Source organism: Oncorhynchus masou, chromosome 22, assembly GCF_036934945.1.
Source record: "Oncorhynchus masou masou isolate Uvic2021 chromosome 22, UVic_Omas_1.1, whole genome shotgun sequence".
Taxonomy (NCBI): Eukaryota; Metazoa; Chordata; class Actinopteri; order Salmoniformes; family Salmonidae; genus Oncorhynchus; species Oncorhynchus masou.
Window position 1 is genome coordinate 4,843,233 of NC_088233.1, and position 22,774 is coordinate 4,866,006.

A 22,774-nucleotide genomic window follows, 5' to 3' on the forward strand; every position below is an offset into this window, starting at 1 on the left:
CTCCCCTCCCTCCATCTCAGATCATCTTGGTCCTCTCTCCTCCCCTCCCTCCATCTCAGATCTTCTTCCTCTCTCCTCCCCTCCCTCCATCTCAGATCTTCTTGGCTCGTCCTCTCTCCTCCCCTCCCTCCATCTCAGCTCGTCCTCTCTCCTCCCCTCCCTCCATCATCTTCTGGCTCGTCCCTCTCCTCCCCTCCCTCCATCTCAGATCTTCTTGGCTCGTCCTCTCCCCAGGTCCCTCCAGTAATAGAAGAGAGTGACCAGGAGGAAGAGCACCCAGCTGAGGAGGAGGAGGACGGCAGCGTTGGGCAACAAGCCCATCTCCACCAGGGTGACAGACTAACTGCAACAAGCCAGGGTTGAGACAACGGTAACAAACAAAAATAACAATAAAACTCCCTCTCGCTCACATAAAGAGACGGACTGTGACTGATGGATAACGGACGACACTCAGTCATGGAGATATAATCCCTCCATCTTAATCTTCATCTGAGCCAGACTCTAAACAGTACTGGTACGTCTCCAACAGAAGAGGGTGACCATTAGGTATTACACAATCTGAAGAAGGTGGGCAGATTGGACAGCATGACATAGAGCAATAAGGCTCATTGAATAATAATATAACTGGTAATAGGTTTGAGCAGAAGCAAACAAAAATAACAATAAAACTCCTCTCGCTCACATAAAGAGACAATATGACGGACTGTGACTGATAAAACTGGACAGCAAAGTAGCATGCTTCACTGAGGAGTCCATTGAATAATGACCTTCTCCTGTTAATAACTCCATTCCACAAGATGAGGGACAGACTGGGGGGGTCAAGGTCAGTTATAGTTTAATCCATTGAATGATGACCTTCTCCTGTGTATACACTCCATTCCACAAGATGGGGACAGATTGGACAGCAGGTCATGGGTTAAGTTTAATCCATTGAATGATGACCTTCTCCTGTGTAATACCCATTCCACAAGATGAGGGACAGACCTGGGGGGGGGTCAAGGTCATGGGTTATAGTTTAATCCATTGAATGATGACCTTCTCCTGTGTATACACTCCATTCCACAAGATGAGGGACAGACCTGGGGGGTCAGAGGTCATGGGTTATAGTTTAATCCATTGAATGATGACCTTCTCCTGTGTATACACTCCATTCCACAAGATGAGGGACAGACCTGGGGGGGGGGGGGTCAGAGGTCATGGGTTATAGTTTAATCCATTGAATGATGACCTTCTCCTGTGTATACACTCCATTCCACAAGATGAGGGACAGACCTGGGGGGGGGGTCAGAGGTCATGGGTTATAGTTTAATCCATTGAATGATGACCTTCTCCTGTGTATACACTCCATTCCACAAGATGAGGGACAGACCTGGGGGGGGTCAGAGGTCATGGGTTATAGTTTAATCCATTGAATGATGACCTTCTCTTGTATACACTCCATTCCACAAGATGAGGGATAGACCTGTGGGAGGAAATGCCATCGGTCAGAGGTTAGGGGTCAAAGAGGTCACGGGAGATGGGCCAAATGGTATGGAGACATTCCTATCCCAAATCTAAATAAATCTGAAAAATACACCCCCATCTACATTCTTCATAAATCTGAAAACTATACCCCCCATCTACATTCTTCATAAAGCTGAAAACTACACCCCCCATCTACATTCTTCATAAATCTGAAAACTATACCCCCCATCTACATTCTTCATAACACTTATCTACATACGATATCAACAAAAACTTAATTTCAGGACTCATGTTATCATCCATAATCTAGACAGTCGGGTCCAGGGCCGGTCTACCTCACATGGGGCCCCGACGTCCAGGGGTCTAATTTCCTGCCATTCTATACTTTTTGCCATGGGAGATTGGGTTTGGGGCCCCCTAGCGAGAGCTCTCCATAAAGACCTTAGTAGTTGCAGGGTAATTTCACTATTTCTCCATAATGACCTTTAAAAGAGGTCAACATTCGCAAGGCAGCTGGGCAGATGGATTACCAGGTTGTGTACTCAGAGCATGCGTGGACCAACTGGCAAGTGTCTTCACTGACAGAGTCTGTAATACCTACATGTTTCAAACAGACCATCAGAGTCCCTGTGCCCAAGAACATAAAGGCAACCTGCCTAAATGATTACCGCCCGTAGCACTCACGTCTGTAGCCATGAAGTGCTTTGAAAGGCTGGTCATGGCTCACATCAACACCATCATCCCAGAAACCCCAGACCCACTCAAATTCGCATACCGCCCCAAAAGATCCACAGAAGACGCAATCTCAATCACACTCCACACTGCCCACTGGACCTGAGACTGGGGTGAAGGTTCACTTTCCAACAGGACAACGACACTAAGCACACAGTCAAGACAATGCTGGAGAGGCTTCGGGACAAGTCTCTGAATGTCCTTAAGTGTCCCACCCAGAGCCCGGACTTGAACCTGATCAAACATCTCTGGAGAAAACTGAAAATATCTGTGCAACGACCCTCCCCATCCAACCTGACAGAGCTTGAGAGGATCTGCAGAGAAGAATGAGAGAAACTCCCCAAATTCAGGTGAGACAAGCTGGTAGCGTCATACTCAGTAAGATGAGGCTGTACTGGGTAAAGGGTCTGAAGACTTAAGGTTGTAACGCAACAAAATGTGGAAAAAGTCAAGGGATCTGAATACTTTCTGAATGTATATCAATGTTCTCAGGACCGTGTGAAATTCATTTCTAGGAAGGACAAAAAAAGTATCACCCAAGTCATTAACGAGTCACTTTACCCCTACCTACATGTCCAAATGACCTGTCCCCCGAAACTGACTTGGTACCGGTACCCCTTGTACAGAAACTCATTATTGTTATGTAATTGTATTGTGTTACTTTTTATTAAACATTTTTACTTTAGTTTATTTAGCGAATATTTTCTAAACTATTTCTTGAACTGCATTGTTGGTTAAGGGCTTATAAGTCAGCATTTCACTGTAAGGTCTACTACACCTGTTGTATTCAGCATTTCACTGTAAGGTCTACTACACCTGTTGTATTCAGCATTTCACTGTAAGGTCTACTACACCTGTTGTATTCAGCATTTCACTGTAAGGTCTACTACACCTGTTGTATTCAGCATTTCACTGTAAGGTCTACTACACCTGTTGTATTCAGCATTTCACTGTAAGGTCTACTACACCTGTTGTATTCAGCATTTCACTGTAAGGTCTACTACACCTGTTGTATTCAGCATTTCACTGTGAGGTCTACTACACCTGTTGTATTCAGCATTTCACTGTAAGGTCTACTACACCTGTTGTATTCAGCATTTCACTGTAAGGTTTACTACACCTGTTGTATTCAGCATTTCACTGTAAGGTTTACTACACCTGTTGTATTCAGCATGTCACTGTAAGGTTTTCACTGTGTATTCAGGTCACTAGGTCTACCTACACCTGTTGTATTCAGCATTTCACTGTGAGGTCTACTACACCTGTATTGTATTCAGCATTTCACTGTGAGGTCTACTACACCTGTTGTATTCAGCATTTCACATTTCACTGTGAGGTCTACTACACCTGTTGTATTCAGCATTTCACTGTGAGGTCTACTACACCTGTTGTATTCAGCGCATGTAACTAATACAATTTGATTCCATAATGACCTCAGTGATCCCAGGTTAATGTCACTACCTCTCCATAAAGACCACACAGTGGGATTTATGTTCATCTCACAGTAGGCTTGTTATATAAACCTTACTAGATCTCTCTCTCCCTCTCTCTACTTTTCTGTCTATGGTGTGACACCATAAATCCTGTTAAGAGAAACAGACCTGGGTTCAACTTTTGAGACAAATGCATTAGTTCTACGGTGCCAGGCATACTCAATTACAAACATAGTTTTATCTATTTGAAAGAAAACAAATACTATTTGAACCCTGAAGGGAACAGGACCACCGCCAAACCAACATTAAATGACTGACTGACATGATTTATTGTCAAATGAACGCGACTATAATAATCAATTCTCATCTTCAATACAATTCCTGTGGCATGGAGGGTGGTAACGGCAAGGCAACGTTCCCAGTCTGGTCCGTCGTCGAGCACCAGAGAACTGTACGACCAAGGCAACGTTCCCAGTCTGGTCCGTCGTCGAGCACCAGAGAACTGTACGACCAGAAGGTGACGTTCCCAGTCTGCGTCCGTCGTCGAGCACCAGAGAACTGTACGACCAGAAGGCAACGTTCCCAGTCCGGTCCGTCGTCGAGCACCAGAGAACTGTACGACCAGAAGGCAACGTTCCCAGTCCGGTCCGTCGTCGAGCACCAGAGAACTGTACGACCAGAAGGCAACGTTCCCAGTCTGGTCCGTCGTCGAGCACCAGAGAACTGTACGACCAGAAGGCGACGTTCCCAGTCTGGTCCGTCGTCGAGCACCAGAGAACTGTACGACCAGAAGGCGACGTTCCCAGTCTGGTCCGTCGTCGAGCACCAGAGAACTGTACGACCAGAAGGCGACGTTCCCAGTCTGGTCCGTCGTCGAGCACCAGAGAACTGTACGACCAGAAGGCGATGTTCCCAGTCTGGTCCGTCGTCGAGCACCAGAGAACTGTACGACCAGAAGGTAACGTTCCCAGTCTGGTCCGTCGTCGAGCACCAGAGAACTGTACGACCAGAAGGCGATGTTCCCAGTCTGGTCCGTCATCGAGCACCAGAGAACTGTACGACCAGAAGGCAACGTTCCCAGTCTGGTCCGTCGTCGAGCACCAGAGAACTGTACGTCCAGAAGTACGTCTAATAATATATATATTTTTATTTGACCTTTATTTTACTTGGCAAGTCAGTTAAGAAAAAAATCTTATTTTCAATGACTGCCTAGGAACAGTAGGTTAACTGCCTGTTCAGGGGCAGAACGACAGATTTGTACCATGTCAGCTCAGGGGTTTGAACTTGCAACCTTCCGGTTACTCGTCCAACGCTCTAACCACTAGGCTACCTGCCGCCCCTCCACTCTAACCACTAGGTTACCCTGCCGCCCCTCCACTCTAACCACTAGGCTACCCTGCCGCCCCTCCACTCTAACCACTAACCCTGCCGCCCCTCCACTCTAACCACTAGGCTACCCTGCCGCCCCTCCACTCTAACCACTAGGCTACCCTGCCGCCCCTCCACTCTAACCACTAGGCTACCCTGCCGCCCCTCCCTCTAACCACTAGGCACCCTGCCGCCCCTCCACTCTAACCACTAGGCTACCCTGCCGCCCCTCCACTCTAACCACTAGGCTACCCTGTCGCCCCTCCACTCTAACCACTAGGCTACCCTGCCGCCCCTCCACTCTAACCACTAGGCTACCTGCCGCCCCTCCACTCTAACCACTAGGCTACCCTGTCGCCCCTCCACTCTAACCACTAAACTACCCTGTCGCCCCTCCACTCTAACCTCCACTCTAACTAACCACTAGGCTACCTGCCGCCCCTCCACTCTAACCACTAGGCTACCTAACATACATGCACGGACATTTTATTGTCGTTGTCCATTTTGTCCATGCATGTATATCTGGCTGACAGATGTTTTGTCCTGCTCTTCTGTACTAACGTGTACTCTATGACGACTCAAATACAGTTAGTCACGTGCACTCTATGACGACTCAAACACAGTTAGTCACGTGCACTCTATGACGACTCAAACTACAGTTAGTCACGTGCACTCTTTGACGACTCAAACTACAGTTAGTCACGTGCACTCTGACGACTCAAACACATTCACGTGCACTCTGACGACTCAAACACATTCACGTGCACTCTGACGACTCAAACACAGTCACATGCACTCTATGACGACTCAAACACAGTTAGTCACGTGCACTGGTAATGTAGACGAGGACAGAGATACACATGAAGGCCTTGTATGAAGCATCCAAATACACGGACATGTGGGAGGGACAGAGATGACACTAATATAGTGTGTGTGCGCGCGTGTGTGAGACAGTGTATACGTACCATATGGAGATGAACAGCACAAGGAAATAGCAGTGTGTGTGTGTGTGTGTGTGTGTGTGTGTGTGTGTGTGTGTGTGTGTGTGTGTGTGTGTGTACTGACTGAGTAGTGCTCCTCCATAGAGCCTGATGGAGATGCTGGTGTTGCTGATCTCCTCTTCAAACACCACCTCGTAGAGCTGGTTGGGACACACCAGGGCCTGCAGAGTGAGAGGACAACACTTATATACTACACAGCATGCACTATGCCTGTCCAAATACAGCCGGCTCCTCTCTCAAATACGGCCGGCTCAAATACGGCCGGCTCCTCTCCAAATACGGCCGGCTCCTCTCTCAAATACGGCCGGCTCCTCTCTCAAATACGGCCGGCTCCTCTCTCAAATACGGCCGGCTCCTCTCAAATACGGCCGGCTCCTCTCTCAAATACGGCCGGCTCCTCTCTCAAATACGGCCGCTCCTCTCTCAAATACGGCCGGCTCCTCTCTCAAATACGGCCGGCTCCTCTCTCAAATACGGCCGGCTCCTCTCTCAAATACGGCCGGCTCCTCTCTCAAATACGGCCGGCTCCTCTCTCAAATACAGCCGCAGCAATGAACAGACTGTGCAACATGAACAACATGAACCGTTGTAGTAATACAGTGGGGTATAGTTTCTCGTTAGGCAGCTCTGTGCAGCTGTGTTAACTAACACGCTCCAAGAAAGCTAGTTCTGTTTATCCCAAAGTCACCAGGATAGTTCTACCAGCATTGAACAGAGGACAACTTCATTTACTTAAAAAAAAAAAAAAAACTATTTTTGTCTTCCTGTCCTCCCCCAGTAAGGCCATTCAGCTCCACTACTAGATAATGAAGACAATTCAGCTCCACTTAAATTTAGGATGCAGACAAAGGCACAGCTGTTCCTCCCGGGTGTCCCCATATAGATAGCGTAGCGGTGTCCCCATAGAGAGATAGCGTAGCAATATATTTTCATTTGTTTAACACTTTTTTGGTTACTACAGGATTCCATATGTGTAATTTCATAGTTTTGAGGTCTTCGTTATTACCCACAGTTCCCCGGGGTGCTGAAGACGTGGATGTTGATTAAGGCAGCTTCCCTCCCCCCCCTGCACCTCTCTGATTCAGAGGGGGGTTGGGTTAAATGTGGAAGACACATTTCAGTTGAATTCATTCAGTTGTACAACTGACTAGGTATCCACCCCCCCCTTTCCCCTAATTCTACAATATAGAAAATAGTTGTAAATGTTTTTTTTAAACCCTGGAATGAGTCAAACCTTTGACTGATACTGTACATTTCCCTTAACGGTGTGATGTTCAATGTAAAATACATTTAAGTCTTAATTTACACCACCCCCCTATAGTTCTAAACCGCTCCTCTGGGTTCTAAACCGCTCCTCCGGGTTCTAAACCGCTCCTCTGGGTTCTAAACCGCTCCTCTGGGTTCTAAACGGCTCCTCTGGGTTCTAAATGGCCAATGTGACTCTCTATACATCAGAATCATCATTGCAGAAGTTTGAGCGTGGCTAGAACCCAGGTCATCGAGACACTCACCATCAAGGCCATAACTGTGAAGGCAAACGCAGAGATGGCGATCCAGAGCCTGTAGAGAGACAATTACATACAGAGATTGATTTACCCAAAAACTGCCATTTAAATAGATTGTATAATTTTACTGTCAGATGATCACACACCCCCCCCCAGTGTGTTCTCTCACCTTAGACCAACAGGCTCTCGCACCTGATACTTGATGTCATTCCCCAGCATCTGACTGAGCTGCGAGGAGAGAGAAAGAGAGAGACAGAAATAGAAAGAGCGGATCATTAAGATGTTTTCTAAATCAGAGCTAGTTCTAGGTCTATCGAGGAGGATCCTGACAGATTCAGAGGAAGCAGACACCACATAAAATAAAATTAAAAACAAACACACGGAAGCAGATGCCCCATCAACAAGGTCTTGGATTAATCACAAACTATATTTAACAGAAAAATTGAATTTAGTACTAATTAGCAATTAGCTCTTCGTCACCCATACACACCACTCGTACACACATCCCATACATCACAGACAAAGAATGGTGCTTTACATTGATAGAGCCCGCGCCCCCCAATGGGGACGTGGCCGGCCCGCCCCCCAATGGGGAATGGGGACGTGGCCCGCTCCCCTAATGGGGACAACACATCAGATGCTTGTTTAGTCATAAATGAACTAAATTCCGTGCAGCAGTCAACACAGTCAACACAGATTGGTATGAAATGTCCTCGCATGTCGTGCAAACATTTACAGAGCCAATGCCTCATGACTTTTACAGTAACTAACCCTAAACTGAAGACACATGCAGAATACATGTTTCCCTGCAAAGTGGCTATAAATGCTAATAAAATTCACATGATCCTTAAAAACAGACAAATAAAATCTGCCTGTATGAGTCGGATGCGTTGAATACAAAAGGTATCACAGTGAAATGCTTACTTATGAGTCCCTAACCAACAATGCCGTTTAAATATATATATACACTGTGTGTACAGTATGTATGTATGTACAGTATATATATTTTTTAAATGCGAATAAGAAATAAAAAAACAAGTAAAAGTAACAAATAATAGAATCAAAGCACAAAGCATTATGTCATCACTGTGGAAGAAGCAAAAACTACTTTACAGCAGATTCATTGCTATTTTATTAGTCTATAAGATGGTCTTTTAGTGAAGAACCCATGATAATTCACTGACATGAATTCATATCACGCTTTAATCGGCAGTAGGAACAGTTGGAGTCAGAAGGTTACAGGTTGGAGTCAGAAGGTTACACTGGGCAGGTGTGTGTCTGTATGTACAGTTGGGAGTCAGAAGGTTACATACACTTAGGTTGGAGTCAGAAGGTTACATACACTTAGGTTGGAGTCATTAAAACTCGTTTTTTCAACCAGTCCACAAAGGTCTTGTTAACAAACTATAGTTTTGGCAAGTCGGTTAGGACATCTACTTTGTGCAGGACACAAGTCATTTTTCTGGGTTATGCAAGCAGTGTGTCAAGAAGCAGTGAGGCTTGGCAGGGTCGTGTTCCCTAAAGAGGCATGGCTCTCGACCTTCGCCTCTCCCGAGTGCGTACGGGAGTCGCAGCGATGAGACACGACTGGACCAGTGATGAATTAGGTCTGTTATTTCAGACAGAAATCAATATGCCCAAAGGGGAACAGGACCCGAGCTGTGAGGATGACGTTACGCATTTGAACTTGAAGGGTTTGAGGTTGTCAGGACAATGAAAATTGCCCAGAACAGAACAGGGTTCACTGGTGATTGTCTGAGTCTCTCAAATACGCTCACACACTCTCTAGAGACTCTCACTCACTCTACAGAGTCCATGACAGAGAGAAGAGAGAGAGAGAGAGAGAGTGAGAGAGACTCCACCCCTTCTTCTCTGGGGTTAATCGGCAGTTGGCATCCAAAGTTATGGTGAATTGACACCATCTACTGTCAACCCCAGCCCCCACCCCCGCCTCCGCCCCCACCCCCGCCTCCACACCAGAGTCTTAACATAAAAATGGACCAATAGAAGTTTAAAAAAAGGGGTTCATGCAAATGCAGAAATGATTTTTTTATTCAGCCTTTATTTAACCAAGCAAGTAATTTAAGACCGAACTCTTATTTACAATGACTGCCTAGCAAGAAGCAATAGGCCTCCTATGGGGACAGGGGCTGGGATTAACACAGGGGATTAACACAGGGGATTAACACAGGGGATTAACACAGGGGATTAACACAGGGGATTAACACAGGGGCTGGATTAACACAGGGGATTAACACAAGGGCTGGGATTAACACAGGGGATTAACACAGGGGCTGGATTAACACAGGGGCTGGATTAACACAGGGGCTGGATTAACACAAGGGCTGGGATTAACACAGGGGATTAACACAGGGGCTGGATTAACACAGGGGCTGGATTAACACAGGGGCTGGATTAAAAGAACGCCCAGAATTGTGGTCCGCAATCACACCCTTCTCGCAATGTCAGGTGGAAACTCAATAAAACATGTCTGAAATACAATGAATGTTGATAAATTTCAGCTGTTTCAAAAACATTGCTCTGCTTTTAGTATTTTTACAGGTATGAATATTGAGCTCAAAATAGACAATTGTATTTACACTGCCCTTCTTAGAGTGGGGGGGGACTGTCAGGCGCGTGTTGTGCTTGTTCGAGACGTGACTTTACATTACATTACAGTAATGCCTCTCCAGAATCTCTCGGAAATCTCTTTACTTCTCATCAATGAGAATAGACCCCTCAAGGCACAACTGCACAATCTAAGGGAGATGAGAAGACCTGAAGTGGCTTCATGGCTGTCTCAGTTTGATGTTGATGATCCCAAAACTGAGATGTAGGCGGCAGGGTAGCCAAGTGGTTAGAGCGTTGGACTAGTAACCGGAAGGTTGCAAGTTCAAACCCCTGAGCTGACAAGGTACAAATCTGTCATTCTGCCCCTGACCAGGCAGTTAACCCACTGTTCCTAGGCCGTCATTGAAAATAAGAATTTGTTCTTAACTGACTTGCCTGGTTAAAGGGTTAAAAAATAAAAATGTTCAAATCACAAAATAACAGAGGGAGGAAATGGGGAAAATAAGGAGTCTAAATTGCAGCGGAAAGGGAAAGATAAGAGCCGGAGTACAGCCCTAATCTCTCCAGCCACGACCACTGTATTTCACCGTCTAGTGAAACTGAAGCCTTTGTCCTGCCTGGTTGGCTCTCTCTGTCTGTGGCAGGTTTTGGGGTACTTGGAAAAAAAAAATCACTGGTCTTAACTTCTTCGATATAGGGGGCGCTCTTAATTTTTGGATAAAAAAAAACGTTCCCGTTTTAAACAAGATATTTTGTCACGAAAAGATGCTCGACTCTGCATATAATTGACAGCTTTGGAAAGAAAACACTGACGTTTCCAAAACTGCAAAGATATTATCTGTGAGTGCCACAGAACTGATGCTACAGGCGAAACCAAGATGAAATTTCAAACAGGAAATGGCCCAGATTCTGAAGGCGCTGTGTTCCAATGTCTCCTTATATGGCTGTGAATGCGCCAGGAATGAGCCTACACTTTCTGTCGTTTCCCCAAGGTGTCTGCAGCATTGTGACGTATTTGCAGGCATATCATTGGAAGATTAACATAAGAGACTACATTTACCAGGTGCCCGCTTGGTGTCCTCCGTCGAAATTATTGCGTAATCTCCAGCTGCGTGCATTTTACCATTTGCTTCAGAGGAGAAAGGCAACTGCCACGAATGTTTTATCATTGAATAGATATGTGAAAAACACCTTGAGGATTGATTCTAAACAACGTTTGCCATGTTTCTGTCGATATTATGAAGTTGATTTGGAAAAAGGTTTGGCATTGTAATGACTGAATTTTCTGGGGTTTTTTCTTAGCCAAATGTGATGAACAAAACAGAGCGATTTCTCCTACACAAATAATCTTTTTGGAAAAACTGAACATTTGCTATCTGAGTCTCCTCATTGAAAACATCTGAAGTTCTTAAAACGTAAATTATTTTATTTGAATGCTTTTCTTGTTTTTGTGAAAATGTTGCCTGCTGAATGCTAGGCTAATGCTATGCTAGCTATCAATACTCTTACACAAATGCTTGTATAGCGATGGTTGAAAAGCATATTTTGAAAATCTGAGATGACAGTGTTGTTAACAAAAGGCTAAGCTTGTGAATGAATAGATTTAATTTCATTTGCGATTTTCATGAATAGTTAACGTTGCGTTATGCTAATGAGCTTGAGGCTATGATTACGCTCCCGGATACGGGATTGCTCGACGCAAGAAGTTAACCTGACTGAGCTGGTAAAAACCTTTCAAAAACAGCAAGAAATCCATCGTTCGAAAGCAACTGCTTTTCTGGAAACTGTGCCGTGACATTTGGGTCAGCCCCCCTAGCAATTAAAATGTTCTAACCAATGAGCTTCAGCCGCTTCGCCATTTGAGAGTGACCGCTAGCACGATGCACACACAGCGAGAGCGAGAGAAATCACGCCGTGCTCATATCTGCTCATATGTGACGCTGTTCACCATTTTTCAGGGACCCCTTTTGGCTCGTGAGTGCTACGTTCAGAACTACTGGCTAAAAAGTATACACAAGTACTGGAGAATCTCTTTAAGACAGGAAGTAGGTACATGCAAAGACAGGAAGATAAGGTGGGGATTCTGGTGTGCAGCCAGTCCTAACACGAGCCTAAGCAGAGCATACACATGCCTGTGTTATCTAACAGTATGACTTTAGAATTGGCTTGAGAATTATATAACAAGAGGAAAAGCAAAGGACTTGGCTGAGGAGGAGGAGGAGAAACGGGAGAAATGGGAGGAGAAACGGGAGAAACGGGTGGAGGACAAACGGGAGGAGAAGAAGAAACAGGAGAAACAGGAGGAGGGGAAGAAACAGGAGAAATGGGAGGAGAAACAGGAGAAGAAACAGGAGAAACGGGAGGAGAAACAGGAGGAGAAGAAACAGAAGAAACAGGAGGAGGGGAAGAGAAATGGGACAGGAAAAGGAAGAAATCCACAATGTGAGGAGAGAGGAGCATACGGTAATCTAAACTGTTATGGTCTAGCTTTGACACCAAATCACTTAAGAGACAAAGCCAGGCTGAATTTAGACAGGCAGAGTTGAAATAATGATGAATATCATATCCCACAGCCCCCGAGTCCTCTTCAGTCCATTGCTATTCTCATTCCCCGCTCCTCATCTCTCAGCCTTGGCAACAAAAAAAACACACAACTCAATGACCATCCTAGTACAAATCACACCGACGTCATTGTTCAGTTCATTGTGATCCAGTGCGTAGCCTACACTTACATCCTTCTGTATCGGTCTTCATGCCAGAACCATTACATCCCTCCCAGCACCACAGGAGTCAGAGTGCTTTACAGCAGACGAGATGTGTCTCAAGGCCGGAGGGACGACGACAATATCACTGGCCTAAGTAAAATGTTTGTTTCAGAGCACGGGGAAGGCCAGGAAACAGAAGGACAGTGGGTAACAGCCGGCCGACTTCCCTCCTTTGTTTACAAGGACGAAGTGTGTGTGTGTGTGTGTGCACGCGTCCTAAGACGAAACCTTCCTCCAAACCAACCTCCCGCTCTCTATTTGTAATATGATTGTGATCTCCCAGGGGTGTTGTTGTCTGAGCGGAGGCTGATGAGGTGCTTACGGCAACTCAACTGAAACAAAAAAAACAACACCATTTCATTGTCTGTGTTTGCTAGTCTACAGATAACAAAGCAATTACTTGTAATTCCAATAACATTTATTTTTCTCCTCGGGGGGAGATGGAATCATTAACACTGGCAGACGAGCAGAAAATTGTGTTAAGGAACTAAATTCTTCTTTCTTATAAGTCAAATGTTTATATAGCTGATCACCCCACTCCTCCTCACACTCCATTGGCTTCCAGTCAAAGCTCACATTCGCTACAAGACCATGGTGCTTCCCTACAGAGCAGCACGAGGAACCGCCTCCACGTTACCTAGAGGCTATGCTCAAGAGGGCAGCTCCCTTTCAGCCCAGCCAAAGCACTTCTCTGTTCTGGCAACACAATGGTGGAGCCAGCTTCCCCCTGATGCTAGGACAGCAGAGTCCCTGTCCATCTTCCCCCTGAAGCTAGGACAGCAGAGTCCCTGTCCATCTTCCCCCTGAAGCTAGGACAGCAGAGTCCCTGTCCGTCTTCCCCTGATGCTAGGACAGCAGAGTCCCTGACCGTCTTCCCCCTGATGCTAGGACAGCAGAGTCCCTGACCATCTTCTCCCTGATGCTAGGACAGCAGAGTCCCTGTCCATCTTCCCCCTGATGCTAGGACAGCATAGTCCCTGTCCATCTTCCCCCTGATGCTAGGACAGCAGAGTCCCTGCCCGTCTTCCCCCTGATGCTAGGACAGCAGAGTCCCTGTCCATCTTCCCCCTGAAGCTAGGACAGCAGAGTCCCTGTCCATCTTCCCCCTGAAGCTAGGACAGCAGAGTCCCCTGCCCGTCTTCCCCCTGATGCTAGGACAGCAGAGTCCCTGACCATCTTCCCCCTGGAGCTAGGACATCAGAGTCCCTGTCCATCTTCCCCCTGATGCTAGGACAGCAGAGTCCCTGACCATCTTCTGAAAACATCTGAAACACTACACCTCTTCAAAAAGCATCTTAAATAATCCCACAGCACACCCTCCCCCCAAAAAAATAAAAATCATTGTAGCAGTAGCTTTTGGCTAGTCTGTACAGTAATAGTGTTGTGTATCCACTGGAACGGCTCAGACACGAGGCCGATGTGTCAGGGACTCCAGACAATCAACGATTATAAGAAGGGAAAAGCCAGCCACCACGGACACCGACGCCTCGCTCCCGGGAAAGCTAAACACCTTCCCCCGCTTTGAGGAAAACAGCATGTGAGCCGCCGACGCAGGCCCCCACCACTCACAAGGACTGTGTGCTCTCGTTCCTCCCATGGCGGATGTGAGTAAGTCATTTAAGCGTGTTAACCCTCGCCGGCCCAGACTGCATCCCAAACCGGCTCCTCAGAGCATGTGAAGGACCAGCTGGCTGGAGTGTTAACAAACACATTCAATCTCTCCATATCCTGTCTGTTGTCCCCACTTGTATCAAGATGTTCATGTGACTTAGAAAGCGAAGGTAACTGAACTAAATGACTATCGCCCCGAAGCACTCACTTCTGTCATCATGAAGTGCTTTGAGAGACTAGTCAAGGATCATATCACCTCCACCTTACCTGACACCCTAGACCCACTTCAATTCACATACCACTATCACCATTGCACTGGACACTGCCCTCTCTCACCTGTACAAGATAAATACCTATGTAAGAATGCTGTTAAATCGACATCGTACCAGTCAAAAGATGACATCTACTCATTCAAGGGTTTTTCTTTGACTATTTTCTACATTGTAGAATTAATAGTGAAGACATCAACACTATGAAATAACACATATGGAATCATGTAGTAACCAACAAAAAGTGTTATACAAATCAAAATATATTCTCTATTTGACATTTTTCAAAGTAGCCACCCTTTGCCTTGATGACAGCGTCACTCACTCTTGGCATCGTGTGTCTCCAGTAGAACTGAGTGTCTGTGTCCTGTACCTCTAATATCTGTCTCTCTCACTAAGCATCTGTGTGACTGAGTAAGTGAGTGAGAGAGGCAGGTGGGCAGGGAGGGGGGGGGAACGTGAGGGAATGGAAAGGAAGAGGGGCGAGAGAGAGGGGGCGAACGTGAGGGAAGGGAAGAGTGAGGGGCGAGAGAGGGGGGGAAAGTGAGGGAAGGGAAGAGTGAGGGGCGAGACAGGATCTCAGAGGACTAAGCATCTCAGCAGGCAGGCAGGCAGAAGGTCAACATTCACTGGATTGTAATAGGGGATTACAGTAAACACAATAGAACAAAGTGAGAGGTGGGCCAACATATTGACTGCCAAGGCAATACGAAGGACACCGAGACAAGCAGAAGGTCAACATTCACTGGTTTGTAATAGGGGATTACAGTAAACACAATAGAACAAAGTGAGAGGTGGGCCAACGTATTGACTGCCAAGGCAATACGAAGGACACCGAGACAAGCAGAAGGTCAACATTCACTGGTTTGTAATAGGGGATTACAGTAAACACAATAGAACAAAGTGAGAGGTGGGCCAACGTATTGACTGCCAAGGCAATACGAAGGACACTGAGTGATGACATGTTATCATTCGGTGCATTGTGCTGCAATAAGCAAGTCATCAAGAAAACGATATTACTCAAGACGTGGAAGCACTATAGATTATCTTAAATTAACATAATGGTTCATTAGGAATGATTTACCTTCACAATAGCGTGCGAGTGTGATTGAGCGGTCATGTTGCATGATGGGTAATAATCTATGAACTCAGTTAAAAAGCCAGTCGGTATTCTCCATTCTATCCACTTACACACTACTTCTAATGGATTCAACCATGCAGAATTTTTCTCCAGGCAATGGGCACCAAGCCCATGATTGATTCACCATGATGGACAATGAGCAAAACGCTACACCTTTTTCTGTATATTTAGGATCTAAAAATGATACAGACCTTTGACCTATGCACCTCTCCATCGTCGTCCTCTCCTCCGACCCCCAGTATCTTCCTGGTCTTCAGCCGGCTCACCAGATCTGACTGACTGTGTTTCTTCATTAGAGGAGGATGTGACTTAGAGGCCATGGCACAATAACCTGGAGCGAGAGAGAGACAGAGACACGTTTAGCAATTATGGAGTGAATACAAAGGTTGCATGGTCCCTTCCAGAACAATCATGTGAAAAATCAACAAGAAAGGGAGAGGGTGGAGAGGAGAGAGGGTGGAGATGTACACCCCGTACCGGCCAGACCGCAGTAACCCCGTACCGGCCAGACCGCAGTAACCCCGTACCGGCCAGACCGCAGTAACCCCGTACCGGCCAGACCGCAGTAACCCCGTACCGGCCAGACCGCAGTAACCCCGTACCGGCCAGACCGCAGTAACCCCGTACCGGCCAGACCGCAGTAACCCCGTACCGGCCAGACCGCAGTAACCCCGTTACGGCCAGACCGCAGTAACCCCGTACCGGCCAGAACGCAGTAACCCCGTACCGGCCAGAACGCAGTAACCCCGTACCGGCCAGATTCGCAGTAACCCCGTTACGGCCAGACCGCAGTAACCCCGCACCGGCCAGACCGCAGTAACCCCGCTACGGCCAGACCGCAGTAACCCCGTTACGGCCAGACCGCAGTAACCCCGCTACGGCCAGACCGCAGTAACCCCGCTACGGCCAGACCGCAGTAACCCCGCACCGGCCAGATCGCAGTAACCCAGTTACGGCCAGACTGTATTAAATGACACTACCATAGGGGGAGTACAGCATCTTATGCACACCACTACTATGTAACATTAGGTAGGACTACTGTGAGTTATCCCACTACAGACACAGGCAGTCCCGGCCCGGTCCACTACAGACACAGGCAGTCCCGGCCCGGTCCACTACAGACACAGGCAGTCCCGGCCCGGTCCACTACAGACACAGGCAGTCCCGGCCCGGTCCACTACAGACACAGGCAGTCCCGGCCCGGTCCACTACAGACACAGGCAGTCCCGGCCCGGTCCACTACAGACACAGGCAGTCCCGACCCTGTAAGTCAAATGTCTTCCACAGATCTGACTTTCCCTTTCCCTCCTGAGCAACCAGCAAACATATGCCTGTTTCGAGTTTCTTTTTCACATCCTCCACATCCATTTTGCGGTCACGTGTTGTGGTGTTCGGAGTTTGTTATAACCAACCTGTTGATGTAATTATGGATAGGCTATCGGTCAGGCCCTATTGGTCACATGCATGTGATGCTTACATGTTTATCGTAAAGAGAGCAAGGGTTGAGGAAAAATGTAATGTTTTTCGTAAACAAATTAGGGATTTCGGTAACAGAACTTTTCAGGTCAGAAACAAGAAAGAAACTAAATGGCTGAAATGTCGTCACAGCTTGAGCACAGACAGCACAACAAACCCTTGCTGTAGTAGGGAGGAGAGAGAGAGACCACGTTCGCCAGTCACACAGGCACTCGCTGTAATTGTTTTTAACAGTGCGACCATCATGCTGAGTAATTTGGGTTAATTATTTAATCAAAACAGTGTGTTTAAAAGTATCAGACAAGCTCAGTGCATATGTTGTTGATTTTACTCACACACACACGTAGGGTGTGTGTCTATATATGGAAAAATACATTTAAACATTTCAACTAGGGATGCACAATATCAGTATCAGATGATATCAGCTTAAAAAATACCAGCATCTGCATCGGCCGGAGTTTAACGCCGATGTGCAAAACCGATGTCAAAGCTGACGTGCCATACCCGTATAACGTAGGTAGATGACGTGCCATACCCGTATAGCGTAGGTAGATGACGTGCCATACCCGTATAACGTAGGTAGATGACGTGCCATACCCGTATAGCGTAGGTAGATGACGTGCCATACCCGTATAGCGTAGGTAGATGACGTGCCATACCCGTATAACGTAGGTAGATGACGTGCCATACCCGTATAGCGTAGGTAGATGACGTGCCATACCCGTATAACGTAGGTAGATGACGTGCCATACCCGTATAGCGTAGGTAGATTTTTTATTTTTATTTTTTACCTTTATTTAACCAGGTAGGCTAGTTGAGAACAAGTTCTCATTTGCAACTGCGACCTGGCCAAGATAAAGCATAGCAGTGTGAACAGACAACAGAGTTACACATGGAGTAAACAATTAACAAGTCAATAACACAGTAAAAAAAAGAGAGTCTATATACATTGTGTGCAAAAGGCATGAGGAGGTAGGCGAATAATTACAATTTTCCTGATTAACACTGGAGTGATAAATGATCAGACGGTCATGTACAGGTAGAGATATTGGTGTGCAAAAGAGCAGAAAAGTAAATAAATAAAAACAGTATGGGAATGAGGTAGGTAAAATTGGGTGGGCTATTTACCGATAGACTATGTACAGCTGCAGCGATCGGTTAGCTGCTCAGATAGTAGATGTTTGAAGTTGGTGAGGGAGATAAGTCTCCAATTTCAGCGATTTTTGCCATTTGTTCCAGTCACAGGCAGCAGAGAACTGGAACGAAAGGCGGTCAAATGAGGTGTGGCTTCAGGGATGATCAGTGAGATACACCTGCTGGAGCGCGTGCTACGGATGGCTGTTGCCATCATGACCAGTGAACTGAGATAAGGTAGAGCTTTACCTAGCATGGACTTGTAGATGACCTGGAGCCAGTGGGTCTGGCGACGAATATGTAGCGAGCGCCAGCCGACTAGAGCATACAGGTCGCAGTGGTGGGTGGTATAAGGTGCTTTAGTGACAAAACGGATGGCACTGTGATAAACTGCATCCAGTTTGGTGAGTAGAGTGTTGGAAGCTATTTTGTAGATGACATCGCCGAAGTCGAGGATCGGTAGGATAGTCAGTTTTACCAGGTTAAGTTTGGCGGCATGAGTGAAGGAGGCTTTGTTGCGGAATAGAAAGCCAACTCTAGATTTTTTTTTAGATTGGAGATGTTTGATATGAGTCTGGAAGGAGAGTTTACAGTCTAGCCAGACACCTAGGTACTTATAGATGTCCACATATTCAAGGTCGGAACCATCCAGGGTGGTGATGCTAGTCGGGCATGCGGGTGCAGAAAAGGTGTTGAAAAGCATGCATTTGGTTTTACTAGCATTTAAGAGCAGTTGGAGGCCACGGAAGGAGTGTTGTATGGCATTGAAGCTCGTTTGGAGGTTAGATAGCACAGTGTCCAAGGACGGGCCGGAAGTATACAGAATGGTGTCGTCTGCGTAGAGGTGGATCAGGGAATCGCCCGCAGCAAGAGCAACATCATTGATATATACAGAGAAACGAGTCGGCCCGAGAATTGAACCCTGTGGCACCCCCATAGACTGCCAGAAGACAGGACAGCATGCCCTCCGATTTGACACACTGAACTGCAAAGTAGTTGGTGAACCAGGCAAGGCAGTCATCAGAAAAACCGAGGCTACTGAGTCTGCCGATAAGAATATGGTGATTGACAGAGTCGAAAGCCTTGGCAAGGTCGATGAAGACGGCTGCACAGTACTGTCTTTCATCGATGGCAGTTATGATATCGTTTAGTACTTTGAGCGTGGCTGAGGTGCACTCGTGACCGGCTCGGAAACCAGATTGCACAGCGGAGAAGGTACGGTGGGATTCGAGATGGTCAGTGACCTGTTTGTTGACTTGGCTTTCGAAGACCTTAGATGGGCAGGATGGATTTGGTCTGTAACAGTTTGGGTCCAGGGTGTCTCCCCCTTTGAGACGGGGATGACTGCGGCAGCTTTCAAATCTTGGGGATCTCAGATGATATGAAAGAGAGGTTGAACAGGCTGGTAATAGGGGTTGCGACAATGGCGGCGGATAGTTTCAGAAATAGAGGGTCCAGATTGTCAAGCCCAGCTGATTTGTACGGGTCCAGGTTTTGCAGCTCTTTCAGAACATCTGCTATCTGGATTTGGGTAAAGGAGAACCTGGAGAGGCTTGGGCGAGTAGCTGCGGGGGGGGGGAGTTGTTGGCCGAGGTTGGAGTAGCCAGGCGGAAGGCATGGCCAGCTGTTGAGAAATGCTTGTTGAAGTTTTCGATAATCATGGATTTATCGGTGGTGATAGTGTTACCTAGCCTCAGTGCAGTGGGCAGCTGGGAGGAGGTGCCCTTGTTCTCCATGGACTTCACAGTGTCCCAGAACTTTTTGGAGTTGGATGCAAATTTCTGCCTGAAGAAGCTGGCCTTAGCTTTCCTGACTGATTAGTTCCTGACTTCCCTGAACAGTTGCATGTCACGGGGGCTATTCGATGCTATTGCAGTCCGCCACAGGATGTTTTTGTGCTGGTCGTCGAGGGCAGTCAGGTCTGGAGTGAACCAAGGGCTATATCTGTTCTTAGTTCTACATTTTTTGAACGGAGCATGCTTATCTAAAATGGTGAGGAAGTTACTTTTAAAGAATGACCAGGCATCCTCAACTGACGGGATGAGGTCAATGTCCTTCCAGGATACCCGAGCCAGGTCGATTAGAAAGGCCTGCTAACAGAAGTGTTTTAGGGAGTCTTTGACAGTGATGAGGGGTGGTCGTTTGACTGCGGATCCGTAGCGGATACAGGCAATGAGGTAGTGATCGCTGAGATCCTGGTTGAAGACAGCGGAGGTGTATTTGGAGGGCCAGTTGGTCAGGATGACGTCTATGAGGGTGCCCTTGTTTACAGATTTAGGGTTGTACCTGGTGGGTTCCTTGATGATTTGTGTGAGATTGAGGGCATCTAGCTTAGATTGTAGGACGGCCGGGGTGTTAAGCATATCCCAGTTTAGGTCACCTAACAGAACAAACTCTGAAGCTAGATGGGGGGCGATCAATTCACAAATGGTGTCCAGGGCACAGCTGGGAGCTGAGGGGGGGGGGGGTCGATAGCAGGCGGCAACAGTGAGAGACTTATTTCTGGAGAGAGTAATTTAAAAAATTAGTAGTTTGAACTGTTTGGGTATGGACCTGGAAAGTATGACATTACTTTGCAGGCTCTCTGCAGTAGACTGCAACTCCTCCCCCTTTGGCAGTTCTATCTTGACGGAACATGTTATAGTTGTGTATGGAAATCTCAGAATTTTTGGTGGCCTTCCTGAGCCAGGATTCAGACACGACAAGGACATAAGGGTTAGCAGAGTGTGCTAAAGCAGTGAGTAAAACAAACTTAGGGAGGAGGCTTCTGATGTTGACATGCATGAAACCAAGGCTTTTTCGATCACAGAAGTCAACAAATGAGGGTGCCTGGGGACATGCAGGGCCTGGGTTTACCTCCACATCACCCGCGGAACAGAGGAGGAGTAGTATGAGGGTGTGGCTAAAGGCTATCAAAACTGGTTGCCAAGAGCGTCGGGGACAAAGAATAAAAGGAGTAGATTTCTGGGCATGGTAGAATATATTCAGAGCATAATGCGCAGACAGGGGTATGGTGGGGTGCGGGTACAGCGGAGGTAAGCCCAGGCACTGGGTGATGATGAGAGAGGTTGTATCTCTGGACATGCTGGTTGTAATGGGTGAGGTCACCGCATGTGTGGGAGGTGGCACAAAGGAGGTATCAGGGGTATGAAGAGTGGAACTCGGGGCTCCATTGTAAACTAAAACAATGATAACTAACCTGAACAAGAGTATACAAGGCATATTGACATTTGAGAGAGACATACAGCGAGGCATACAGTAATCACAGGTGTTGATTGGGAGAGCTAGCTAAAACAGTAGGTGAGACAACAACAGCTAATCTGCTAGCAAAACAACAGCAGGTGATGACGTGCATACCTGTATAACGTAGGTAGATGACGTGATGACGCCACAAGAAAAATACAGCGCTACACAGAACAGAAGCAGAAAAATACCAAGCGCACACTTCCAACAACTAAAGTTGAAGTCGAGCCGTTATTTGAAAAGGTAAGACAATTGCAGCGAGGCGACAACAACAAAAGGTGAAATCGATTAACGCCAGGACAATGGATTCATTGCCCTTGACAATCAACCGTGATCTGTTGTGGATGACGTTGGCTTTCGGCCGACTGGTCGAGCCCCGAGTACACACTATTTTTGAGATGTTGCCCTACCAGAGTTACGCATGATTGTTGAAACTCACATCTACGAGGATTCTGTACCGAGGAAAGCCGTGGGTCTACGAGGATTCTGTACCGAGGAAAGCCGTGGGTCTACGAGGATTCTGTACCGAGGAAAGCCGTGGGTCTACGAGGATTCTGTACCGAGGAAAGCCGTGGGTCTACGAGGATTCTGTACCGAGGAAAGCCGTGGGTCTACGAGGATTCTGTACCGAGGAAAGCCGTGGGTCTACGAGGATTCTGTACCGAGGAAAGCCGTGGGTCTACGAGGATTCTGTACCGAGGAAAGCCGTGGGTCTACGAGGATTCTGTACCGAGGAAAGCCGTGGGTCTACGAGGATTCTGTACCGAGGAAAGCCGTGGGTCTACGAGGATTCTGTACCGAGGAAAGCCGTGGGTCTACGAGGATTCTGTACCGAGGAAAGCCTGCATGCTCTACGAGGATTCTGTACTGAGGAAAGCCTGCATGCTCTACGAGGATTCTGTACTGAGGAAAGCCTGCATGCTCTACGAGGAGTCTGTACTGAGGAAAGCCTGCATGCTCTTCGAGGATTCTGTACTGAGGAAAGCCTGCATGCTCTACGAGGATTCTGTACTGAGGAAAGCCTGCATGCTCTACGAGGAGTCTGTACTGAGGAAAGCCTG

General features: G+C 47.0%; 1 protein-coding gene across 3 annotated transcripts in view; it reads right to left on the reverse strand.

Annotated features, from left to right (window-relative positions):
* Positions 1-1,089: 1,089 nt before the first annotated feature.
* LOC135508917 (tumor protein p53-inducible protein 11-like) overlaps positions 1,090-22,774 on the reverse strand; it is a 90,903-nt gene continuing 69,218 nt past the window's right edge. For all 3 annotated transcript variants that reach the window (XM_064929135.1, XM_064929134.1, XM_064929136.1), the window contains 5 exons: positions 16,052-16,191; positions 7,673-7,731; positions 7,510-7,558; positions 6,063-6,159; positions 1,090-1,369 (listed from right to left, as the gene is read on the reverse strand). In XM_064929135.1, the coding sequence (XP_064785207.1) occupies positions 1,299-1,369; positions 6,063-6,159; positions 7,510-7,558; positions 7,673-7,731; positions 16,052-16,180 (405 nt within the window). In that variant the 5' untranslated portion in view covers positions 16,181-16,191 and the 3' untranslated portion in view covers positions 1,090-1,298. The remainder of the gene's footprint in view (positions 1,370-6,062; positions 6,160-7,509; positions 7,559-7,672; positions 7,732-16,051; positions 16,192-22,774) is intronic.